Here is an 11,902-nt window from a genome sequence, read left to right on the forward strand (position 1 = left end):
TGTCAACAAATGTGGGTCTCCCCAAACTTAACAGTCACTGAGGACAGCCCCAAAAAGAAAAAGACAACAGTCCCTTCCCAGGGCTGTTTGGGAAATCTTCGCTGAGGAGGAGACTGTCTGATCAAGCCCTCCCTCGCCGTGGGGGCAGCTACCCAGCAGGTAAAAGGGGCCATGTGCCGGGAGTGGTATCTCCAACAACAGGGCTGGACTCTGTCCTCAAGAGGGTGGTGAACACGTTAAATCCTAGAGTGGATTTGCAAGAACATGCGGAAGAGCTGGTTGACACCATGAATCTCCAGAAGGCAGAGGGAAGCCTTCTACTTCACTCAAGGGCTCTCTCCTTCTTTGCCCCCAGCTGGGTGATCAGTAGCAAAGCTCTCAATTGCTTTGTTTGAATTTTCTGTGAGGTCAATCCCTGGACTTTCCTAGCTCCTTTGGGTGTTTCAGGGGCCCTCTAGATGCCCCTGTAGTGGAAGACACCCTCCCCCGTAAGGACTGTGCGTCCTCCAGCTGTAGCTGGTTAGTTATTTTGCTTTATTTGCAACATAAATTCACTGCACAGTCCAACACATACATACTTGGCGTAAAAGAAAGGACAATACAAAAATACAACTCTTGATAGTAAATGGAATTGTTCTCAGCTCATCCCAGTCCATCCCAGTGGGAATGCCAGGTGGATAAGGTTACAATAGAATGAAGGAGCCCTGGTGGCACAGTGGTTAAGGGCTCAGCTGCTAACCGAAAGGTCAGCGGTTTGAACTCACCAGCTGCTCCCCGGGAGAAAGATAGGGCAATCTGCTTCTGTAAAGATTACCGCCTAGGAAACCCTATGGGGCAGTTCTACTCTGCCCTATAAGGTCGCTATGAGTCGGAATCAACTCCCCAGCAACGGGACTGTGGAATGAGGAGGAGTGGATGACTCAACCAGTGCCATTGTCCCAGTAGGACCCTGGGCTGGGGCTGAGTGGGCCCAGTAGGACCCTGGGCTGGGGCTGGGTGGGCTCTCCCTGGCTTGTGGCCATTTCTGCCACCTTCAAACTCAATCACTTCCTCCACTAGAAAGGGGAAGAGAGCCTTCCCAGGTCATTGGAGGCCTTCCATAAGGAGCTGGGGCAGGGGCTGCCCAGTCAAAGCCAAACGTAGCCCTGAGGTCCTAAGTAATCACCCTTCCCTGGGGCACACCCTGCCTGGGCTACCTGCCTCTGGGCACCCCAACAGAAGGGTTAAAAGATCATGGGTAAAGGATTAACATCTTGGAGGGTAGGGAGGAGAGGGGAAGGGAGATTGAGGAAGGGGGTCCTCCCTGGGCCTCCCTTTAGCAGATTTCAAAAATATTCTACTGAAGTCAGCTTCCCCTTCTGAGGAACTAGACTCCCAGGTCTTTGAGGGCATGCCCTGGAAGTCAGAGCTGGCCTCAGCCCATCGACCAGGAAATCCAAAGGGCCCGCATTTCTGTAAAGATGGACGGGTCTCCCGAAGCAGCAAGCACCTCTTGTCCTTTTGCAGAAACAAAGTCTCTGGGAGTGAAAGAGTATGATGAGGCTGAAGGGCCCCATGGATCCTCTCGAAGCTCTCCAGCAACTTTTGAGAGGATGATGCTCTGTAGGCAGGAGGCTTTGCTGCAAAATTGAACAGGAGAAATCTGTGTGTGGGGTGGGAGGTGGGATACCTCAACATGGTCAGACACAAAGTTGCAGGAGAGATGAGCCCAGTACTCAGCCTTCCAGGACAGAGCACAGGTCAGTACCCTGTGCTATGTGGCCCACAAAACCACAGTCACTCTCCAGGTGGGTGAGGTGGGACATCGGCAGAGGAGTAGTGATGGAGAACAAATGGGGCAAGGTGAGCCCAGGGCTACCTCCTTGCCTTGTCAAAGGGGCATTTAAGCCACCTAGAGCCGAACCCCAGGCCTTGGGGCAGGAAGAGGACAGAGAGTGCATCTGTTTTGCTTGTTTTGTCCCATGTTTGTTGTGTTGTATTTGAGAACTCAGGAAGAATGTCACATTCCTCTCTGAGACTGCTAGATACTCCACAGTGTACACTGGGGAGGGGGCCCACAGGGGGCAAAGCCAAGGTGGGAACCCTGTGCCACTGTCCAAGCTGGCTTTCAAGCCCCTTTGCTTGGGGACACCACCAGCATTCACATGACCCTCACCTCAGTGTCTTGGCACAGGGCATTTTAACTGTGAGCACCCACATACACCCAGCTACATACACCCACCTGCACCCCACACACACACACCCTGCACCCACATATACCCATCCACACCAACACACACACACAACACACACATACCCTGCACCCACATACACCCATCCACACCGACACACACACACCCTACACCCATATACACCCATCCACTCCAACATACACACACCCATGCATACACACACCCCGACACACACAGCCGTGTGGGCATACACTCCCAGGCTTCAGATCTGGTGCTTCTGGGCAGATGGAAACAGGAATCTAGTTACGACGAGTCTGTGTAGGGAATTCAGTTAAGGACACATTGTCTTTAGACCTTTGTCTTGCACTTGAGCTTCAGCACTGACTTTTTACAGGACTACAGAACTCACCATGGGGAGGCCTAGAGCTTGTATTCTATCAGCCCTCAGGCTTCAGAAGGCACAGCTAAAAAAAGAATTTGCTCAACTCTCCCTGTGAAAGCGGAAATGGCTGAGCTGCGGATGTCTCCTCTGTCTGTCGCTTCCCTCCCCCCACACACTCACAGTGCCCCCAATGCCTCCCCACCTTCCTTGTCCCCTGGTCTGACTCATCTCTCTTCTTGCCCTGTCTTAAGGTGGGGCACACGTGTTAATGATGACAATACAGCTTCATGCGTCATCTCAGATAACACTGGTGCATTTGAGGAGGCATCATCTGTGACACCGATGTCGCGGGAGGGCCCTGGGTATCTCCCCCTCCCCCACCCCCATGTCCTCACACTCTGCTCCCCCAACCCCAGCTTCTCCTCCCACAGCAGCCCCTGCCTTGCAGCATCCCAGCTGACAGCAGAGACACCCATAAGCTGACATTCAACAACCCCATGGAGCTCAGCAAGCTAGAGTAGCCTTCCCAGATCAGAGAGGCCTTGCTGAGGCCCAGCCCTGGCCCAGCAGCGCAGGCCCACAGTCTCTCCAGCAGGAAGAGGCACCTGCAGTTGGCAAAGCTGGAGGCAGCCAGTGAGCAAGCTTAGGACTGAGGCCTGTCGGCCGAAGGCTCAGGCCTCAGGCAGTCCCACATGCAGGTGACACAGGCTAGGCCAACCCGCCTGTGGGGGACCCTCCCATTCCCGGTGAATCAGGGGTCTGGAAGGCTGGTGAATGGAGCTTAGTTAACAACTCGGGCTCCTCATCCTGCACCTCGCTCTTCCCAGAGGCCTCGGGGGCACCCAGTGGGTAGGCTTCCCTGGCCCGGCTGGTCCTGGAGCAGGCGAGGAAGGCCAGGCAGGCCCCGCGGAGGCGGGCCAGGTCCCTGTGGGTGGTCTCGCTGACGAAGCAGTACAGCACTGGGTCGGCGACACAGTTCAAGCTGGTGAGAAGCAGCGAGAAGTGGTAGGCGTTGAAGATGCCCTTGGCGAACTCACAGCTGGACTCCCAGAGGCTGCGGACAAGCAGCAGCATGTGGTAGGGCAGGAAGCAGGCCAGGAAGATGACCACGGTGCTGAGCACCAGCCGCTGGATCTGGTCCTTGCGGCTCTTCTGGGTGCCGTGGCTCCGGCGCACAGCCCGAAGGATGCCCTGGTAGGAGACGAGCAGCAGGCAGATGGGGAAGAGGAAGCCCACCAGGAAGCGGTAGTAGTTGATGCTCCGCTGCCAGGCCTGGATGGGGTAGTGCTCGAAGCAGACACGGTGCTGGTCTTTGTCCACGATGACCTCCCTGTGCATGAGGAAGTAGATGCTGGTCAGCAGCTCCTTGGTCCAGATGACCACACTGATGCTGACGGCTGCCTTCAGTGTTCGGAACTGGTGGAAGCGGAAGGGATGGGCCACGGCCAGGTAGCGGTCGATGGAGATGCAGCAAAGGAAGCCCACGCTGATGTAGATGTTCTCATAGAGGAGGATGCCGCACACCTGGCAGGACAGGTCGCTGTGTGGCCAGTCGTCATGCTGCAGCACGTACTGCAGCCAGAAGGGCAGTGAGCAGATGTAGAAGAGGTCTGCCACCGTCAGGTTGCACAGGTACACGCCCAGCTCATTCCGGGCCTTGATCTGCAGGTAGCCAAAGTAGAGTGACAAGCAGTTGGCTGGGAAGCCCACCACCAGCACTGTGATGTAGACCACCGGGGCCAGCGTCTGGTGGATGGTGTGGTCAATGGCACAGCTGAACGAGGAGTTGTCTGCAGTGTTGTTGTTGTTCTCCATCTTTGGGCCTGGAGGGGCCATCATGGGCTCAGAGAAGGGGCTAGTCTCTGCCCCGCCATCTTGGTTATAGTACGTGGTTCAAACTGTATTAAGGGCTCGGCATCACTGGTGGTGGGCAAGCCCCTGAAAGTCAAATGCAGGAGATGCTTAGAATAATAGCAACTAACATTTATGTAGCGCCTACTATGTGTCTGCCACTGTTCCAACTTCTTTACTTGTTTAATTTTAGAAGACAGTGTACCAGCCAGCCAACTCTGATTCAACTAGAATGTCTGCAAATAGGTCACATGCCAAGACACTGAAACATGGCTTATGTCTCTCCATTCTCTTTTCCCTGGCTTCCTTATCCCTTTTTTTTTTTTTTTTTTTTTGGCCCATCAGGGTGCCAGGTAAGGCCAGGAGCTCTTGTGAGCAGAGGCTAGGTAAGGCAGAAGCTCGTGTGAGCAGAGGCCAGGGAAGGCAGGAGCTCTTGTGAGCAGAAGCCCATCCTGAGCCCAGCTCTCCGCAGGAGGCTCCAGATTAAGATCATTCCAACCCACACGCCACAGTGAGGGCACCCATCACCCTCTTCTACAGCTATGAGTGTATTTAACATTTTCCTACTTGCTCACAGGAATGCATTAAGTTGGTCAATACCGAGGCCATAGACCCTCTTGGGAGCCCCTCCAGGCAGCCTCAGAAGGGACCCAACCTTGTCCACATCCTAATGCGCTCTGGTGACAAAAGTTGACCTTTCCATAGAGCATGCCTGGACTCCTGGGTGTCCGTCAGCAGCTGGGTGCTCTCTCTCCTCTTCTCATGGAGCGTGGGGACTTGGTGTTGGGGACAGTGTTGGACCAGGGGCCAAGAGACATGGGCACCAGGTCAGGGTCAGCCACTCACAGGAACAGACTTGATAGCAACTAGCAACGCCAACTGTATGTTCTGCTCCACCTTGTTTGAACAAGGCAGAAGGAAAAGTTTTGGTTTAGTCCTACTTCATAAATGTATCAAAATGGAAGGCCTGAACTGCTGTATTGATTTAACGCTTCTCTCTCCAGTGAAAAATCCTGTGTTATCTAAATCAGCATCTCACAGTATTTTTTTCATTATCACCTCCATAAAAAAAAAAACAACAAAAAACAGTTGTCCTTGAGTCGATTCCAACTCATGGCGACCCCATGTGTGTCAGAGTAGAACTGTGCTCCATAGGGTTTTCAGTGGCTGAGTTTTTGGAAGTAGATTGTCAGGGCTTTCTTCCAAGGAACCTCTGGGTGGACTGGAACATCCAACCTTTCTGAAAGCAGCTGAGCACGTTAACCATTTGCATCACCCAGGAACTCCATCATCCCTGTAAGGAGCCCTTTTAGACCTTTTTTTCCTAACCACCCTCCCATGCCATTTTAATACAACAGATATACTGCAAATCTGTTTATGCTGCAAATCTGTTTATGTACTGTGCCCTTTGGAGGGTCACAAATGAGCGCCATATCTAGGATTTTATCACACACCCCAACCAGAAACCAATTAAGAGGCACTATCAGCCCTCTATCAGAACCCTGGTGGTGCAGTGGTTAAGCACTTGGCTGCTAAGCGGAAGGTCGGTAGTTTGAACCCACCAGCCGCTCCACAGGAGAAAAATGTGGCAGTCTGCTTCCATAAAGGTTACAGCCTTGGAAACCCTATGGGGCAGTTCTACGCTGTCCTATAGGGTAGCTATGAGCAGGAATTGACTTGACAGCAACGAGTTTTGTTTTAACGGATATTTACTTAATATTTATACATGGAAATCCTAGTGGCATAGTGGTTAAGAGTTACGGCTGCTAACCAAAAGGTAGGCAGTTTGAATCCACCAGGTGCTCCTAGGAAACTCTATGGGGCAGTTCTACTCTGTCCTTTAGGGTCGCTATGAGTCGGCATTGACTCGATGGCATCAGGGTTTTATATTTATACGTATATACAGAGAAAATATTTTTGCTTGTTTCTGGTGTTGAGAGGGAGGGGAGAAGGAGCACCAGCTGAGGCCTGTGACCCTTAAACTCTGCCCAGAGCCCAGCGAGTCATATTTCTGCCCCACTGCCCTCTTCTTGCCAACTGTCCTCTCCCTGAATCCCAAGCCCAAGCCTGTGGGGCCAAATGATTCACTAGATTTACATATGGGGAAGTCAGCAATAACATGGGTCCTGACTGGGCTCCTGGGGCCCCCCAGCCAAGACTGTCTGTACCTCTGAATTCACCACAGGTTCTCTGTACCCAGATAAAATCCGTTCATAAAGGCAGGCTCCCACGTACCAACAAACAGGGTCAATGAAGCCACAGGGAAAATGTCCTGCCGGGTCCTGGGAAGTCTTTGAGAGTCATGGGGCCAAAGTCCGTCTAACAGTGAGTATGCGTGTGTGGGGTGGGATGGGGCCATGGTTTGTGGCTTCCTCTTTCCTGGGCCAACCAAAAGCCAATTCTGGCAAAGTCAGAAAGATTCAGGCCTTCGGAGCAAAGAAGAAACGTGTACTATGCTTAGATGAAGGCACCTCCTACTTTCATTTTGGTGCAAGGGTTAAGTGCTCTGCTGCTAACTGAAAGGTCGGCGGTTTGAACTCACCAGCCGCTCTGTGGGAGAAAGATGTGGCAGTCTCCTGTAAGAATTTACAGCCTTCAGCCAAAGATTAGACAGGCCCATAAAACAAAATGAGACTAAAGGGGCATGACCAGCCCAGGGACAAGGACTAGAAGGCAGGAAGGGACAGGAAAGCTGGTAATAGGGGACCCAAGGTTGAGAAGGAGAGTGTTGACATGTCGTGGGGTTGTGGACCAATATCATAAAACAATATGTGTACTAACTTTAATGAGAAACTAGTTTGTTCTGTAAACCTTCATCCAGAGTACAATAAAAAAAAAGAAAGAAATCATGTACCTGTTGGAGTACTTACACCTTTCATTTGCAAAATATGTTACAATTTACAGGGCATTTCATATCTGCCCTCTCTTCTGATCTTCACAGCAGCCCTGTTATTACCTCCATTTTAGAGACAAGGAAGCTGAGGTCCTGAAAGATGAAGTGGCTTGCCTAACAGGCCAGTTCTTCTGGGCTTCTTCAGCAAATATTTGTGGAGCATCCCCAATGTTCACAGTATGAGGCGAGGTATTGAGGGCTTAGAATAAACAAGAAATGGCTCCCACTCTCAGGGAAATTACGATCTTATAAGTCAAGAACTCCACATGTACAGTTTACCACCACCCGCGGCAGCATATGCACGGTGCTGTGGGCATCCCTCCACACACAGTAAGTGCTGCTTCACTCTTGTTACTCCACCCATGCTCTCTCTAGGACCACATCTCCTGTGGGATGTCAATCCCATTTACACTCTGACAACTCCTAGACCTCTCCCAGGCTGAAGATTTACATAACCAGCTTCCTGACACCTCACAGGACCCCATGCCCACACCAGGTCCACCATTTTCTTCACTAATCTGCTCCTGGAAGAGGTATCACCGCCTGCCCAGCCACTCGTGTTGGACAGATAGCCTTCAGCTTTGCTTCCTCCTTCACCTTCTTCCATAGTTAATTACCCAGTTCTGCCATTTTCAACTCCTAAGCATTTCCCAAATCCATCTCCTCCTTTTCAGCTCTCCCACCCAGTGCCCTAGATTGGCTTGTTCAAAGCTTCCTCCCCAGAGTAAGAACAGCAGCTTCCTGTCTCCATCTCATCACCCTCAAAGTCATCCTCTGAAACACAAATCTAACCAAGTCACCCGGGCTTCAAACCCTCTCACGGCTCCCTAATCATCCATCCATGCATCCATCCAGCAAATACTGAATATCTATTACATGAAAGGCACTGTGCTAGACAGTGGTCTCTAGCGTCAAGTTCCTCGTAGTATCACCGGAGGACAATGATAAGTGACACAAGCTTACCAGGAGAGCACAGGATTTGATGGGAGTTCACAGGAAGTGACCTAAGGAAAGGCCCTCCTAAGGAAGCAACAAATACTAAGCCTAGGAGAAGGAGGAAGGCTGCCAAGCGGAGAGGGGTTTCAGCTGGAGGAAACAATATGTGCAGCAGCCCAAATGCAAGAGAGAGAATGGGCACATTCAGGAAACTGAAAGTAACGTGGCAAGATTAGATCTAGGTATGAGGAAGGCCAAAAGGAGCCCCGGTTGCACAGTGGTTAAAGCACTCGGCAGCTAACCAAAAGGTCAGCGATTTGAACCCACCAGTCGCTCCACAGGAGAAAGGGGTGGCAGTCTGCTTCCATAAAAGATTACAACCTTAGAGACCACATGCGGCAGTTCTACTCTGTCCTATAGGATCGCTGTGAGTCAGAATCGACTTAACGGCAATGAGATGAGGATGGCCTGGTGGAAACAACAAGAAACCATAGAAACCGGCAATTAATTAGAAGGAAAGTGGGGAACAATCAGAAACAAATATGAGATACTCCTCAGTGACTGGTCGTTATAGGCTCTTAAAAATTGTTAGATGGATAGATGGATTTATTAGGTGGGTGGGTAGATGGATGGATGGATGAGTGAGTGGATGGGTAGATGGATAGGCGAATGAATGGGTGCGTGGATGGATGGATGAGTGGATGGGTAGATGGATAGGTAAATGAATGGGTGGGTGGATGGATGGAGGGGGTGGCGGTAGATGGATGAATGGAAGGGTAGATGGATGGATGGATGATGAGGCTGGGACTTGAGAGTGGAGATATCATTAACAGAAATAGAAAAGAGAAAAGGAAAAATTGCTGTGATTTCCTCCCCACCAGTCTGGCACCTCCTCAAGCTGCCTGAGCTGGTCAGAAGGTATCATTTCAACAACCTAAATGCCCAGCAACAGATGAGTGGATAAACAAAATGTGGTACCTAAATACAATGGAATACTACTCAGCAGTAGGAGAAATGAAGTCTTGATACATGCTATTGTATGGATGGAGCTTGAAGATAGTATGCTGAGTGAAATAAGTCAATCACAAATGGACAAATATTGTATGACTCACTTATATAAAAAGACAAGGCAAATGTATACAGACCAAAGTTTATTAGTAGAATCAAAACAAGACATCACTGCCTCTCCCCCTAACACTTTACCATCCAGCCAAGAAATTGAGAAAACTACACACAAAGCAACTCAAAAACTAAATGCAAATCTTAAGACAAATGCTAATTAGCATGAAGGTCTCCAAGGATTTTAATGACCGAGAAGAATTAAGCCCCGACTGAAAGAAGGACCTCTTCCACGTAAGCATGAGTCTCTCGCAGGTTCCAAGTCAGAATAGTCAGTGAGATGAAGGAGTCTGAACGCTGGGTTTCAGCTAGCATATAAACAGTAATCTAATTCATCACTCATTCTGTGTGGTATGCATAGCACACACACAGACAGTTACTCACGGGGCAGGGGAATGCCCATGATGGCCCCAAGCCCACAGTGCTGGGGAATCTCCTGCAGGCCCAGCCACCCTTCCCTTTCACTGCTCAAATCTCTCCACGCTTTAACCAGTCTGTTGCACTTCCTAAAAGCGCTTGTTTCAAAGGCTGTTGGCTATTTCCCTCTGAAGAGGAACTATAAATCAGATTGCGTCTTTCCCCTAAGAAGCCTAACTCCGGGAACAATGAGAGAATCCCATTTCTGTTTCAAAGTTCAATCCCCCAAAGGCCCTGGGAGTCAGGTGCGGCTGGCCCTGCTAATCATTTGACAGAATCCGAAGCCCAGAGAGACTTAAGGCCATTGCTCAGGTTCACATAGTAGGTCAAGGGTGGATCTGAATGTAGAACCCAGGTGTCCAGGCACTAACTTGCTGCTTTTAAACTTTTTTTGACCACAAGCCACAGCAAGAAACACACTTTACAATGTGAACCAGCACACAAGACATTATATACACATGTATAGACAGATATAGATATGTCGTTGTTGTGTGCCGTGCAATCAATTGTGACTCATAGCGACCATACATGACAGAGTAGAACTGCCCCACAGGGCTTCCTAGGCTGTAATCTTTATGGAAGCAGATTGCCAGGTCTATTTCTGTAGAGACAGAGATAGACATGGAAACGAAACTTCCCCAAAGCAATACTTACCCTTACCACTTGCGCTGCACTCTTTTTCTTCTATTTCATTTTTTAAATCCAGGTCATGAGCTACTAAATCGATTTCCCAACCCACTACTGGGTCTCTATCACCCAGCCTGGGTTGCCTGACCTTTCCCGGGTCCTCAGCACCCCAGGATGGCAGCGCAGTCTCCGCAGCCAGGTGAGCAGCCAGCAGGAGCGGGCAGCGGAGTCCCGGCCCGGCTCCTGGAATCAGGGCGGAGGGGGTCCTCCGAGGAGGGAATCTCGGAGGAATGAGTCCGCCCTGCCGGCCCCCAGCTGAGCTCTGCTCTCAAACTGCAAACAGCAGGCTTCCTCCGGCGGCGGCTCCACAGAGGCCCGAGGAGGAGACCCGACGACGCCCGTGGGCCCGCCTGGTGGTCCCCTCACATGTGACCCTGCTGCCAGGACCAGGCTTCCTCGCGCCGATGTCCCACAGCCTGCGCCTCCCCAGCTCGCGTCTAGAAAATCCCCAGCTGCAGGCTGCCCATTCCGGAGCTGAGACAGAATCATGTGAACTCCAATCTGGTGTCAGGCTGGGTGGTTGCCGAGGAACCACTTAACAGTAAGAGCTGAAGGCGGAGGAACTGCTTCCTCCTTGAGTCGTACCGTGGAGCCCACCACTCACACCGTCCACACACCCCCGGAGTGGATGAGCAACCTTTCCAGAAGCCTGAATTAGGGGCAGGTGCTCCAGGCGGCCGAGGGGCTGCAGGAGGGCTGTACTGGGCTAGTTCTACGTGGGCACCTACAGCATACCAATTAAAAACAAACAAAAAAATATATTGCTTTAGAGTGGATTCTGACTCAGGGCGACCCCTTGTATTACAGAGGAGAACTGCTCCATAGGATTTTCTTAGCTGTGATCTTTACAGAAGCAGTTTGCCAGATCTCTCACCCACGGAGCCACTGGGTGGGTTAAAAAAGCCAACCTTTAGGTTAGCAGCTAATTGCAAACCTGTCCACCATGCAGGGACCTTTTTACAGCATACCAGGAGAGGAGATCCAGGATGTTAAATCCCTGCCCCCAGGGTCCTGAGCCACGAAGACAAGCCTGCCTATACCCAGGTAACGAGAATATACTGTGGCCACTGTAGTGTGGGCACCAGCAGGGACAATGGGACAATCGGCCAGAGGCAGGAAGCTGTTTTCACTCCTACCCCCAAGCTGCTACCCTTCAACCCCTAGCCATCAACATCTGTCAGTGAGTCTCAACCCTGGCTGCACAGAGGAGAAAATACCTGGGAAGCTTTTAAAAAATACCAACGCCTAGGGCCCACCCTAGCCTAATGAAATCATACTTTCTAGAGGTGAGGCACCAGCATCGATGTTTTTAAAAGCTCCCTGGACGATTCTAATGTGCAGCCAGGGTGCAGAGGCAATGATGTGGTGAGGGCAGGTGGGATCCTTGTTCTACAGACCAACAGAGGGCAACGGAGTGAAGGTTCTGGGCCAGGAAAAAGTTAAGCT

At 51.0% G+C, this 11,902-nt stretch overlaps 1 protein-coding gene across 4 annotated transcripts; it reads right to left on the reverse strand.

Moving 5' to 3' along the window:
* Positions 1–615: 615 nt before the first annotated feature.
* Positions 616–11,157, reverse strand: GPR68 (G protein-coupled receptor 68). Of its 4 annotated transcripts, none has more exons than XM_004376664.3 (3): positions 10,424–11,157; positions 3,367–4,491; positions 616–1,619 (listed from the first exon to the last, which is right to left on the reverse strand). In XM_004376664.3, the coding sequence occupies exons 2-3, from the start codon at positions 4,390–4,392 to the stop codon at positions 1,326–1,328; spliced, it is 1,320 nt and encodes a 439-aa protein (XP_004376721.2). In that variant the 5' UTR covers positions 4,393–4,491; positions 10,424–11,157; the 3' UTR covers positions 616–1,325. The 4 variants fall into 4 exon arrangements, with proteins under 4 accessions (XP_004376721.2, XP_023587489.1, XP_023587490.1 ...); XM_023731721.1 differs by lacking the exon at positions 10,424–11,157 and adding an exon at positions 8,261–8,928; XM_023731722.1 differs by lacking the exon at positions 10,424–11,157 and adding an exon at positions 5,060–5,558.
* Between the last annotated feature and the right edge of the window lie 745 nt (positions 11,158–11,902).

This window comes from Trichechus manatus, unplaced genomic scaffold (assembly GCF_000243295.1).
Source record: "Trichechus manatus latirostris isolate Lorelei unplaced genomic scaffold, TriManLat1.0 scaffold00045, whole genome shotgun sequence".
Classification (NCBI taxonomy): Eukaryota; Metazoa; Chordata; class Mammalia; order Sirenia; family Trichechidae; genus Trichechus; species Trichechus manatus.

Bases quoted from the DNA above. Each gene is read 5' to 3' on its own strand.
- GPR68 (XM_004376664.3), bottom strand. From the start codon at position 4,392: ATGATGGCCCCTCCAGGCCCAAAGATGGAGAACAACAACAACACTGCA. The intron at 1,620-3,366 runs GTGCAGGATGAG...TCAATTTTGCAG, and splicing joins AGGCCTCTGGGAAGAGCGAG to CAAAGCCTCCTGCCTACAGA.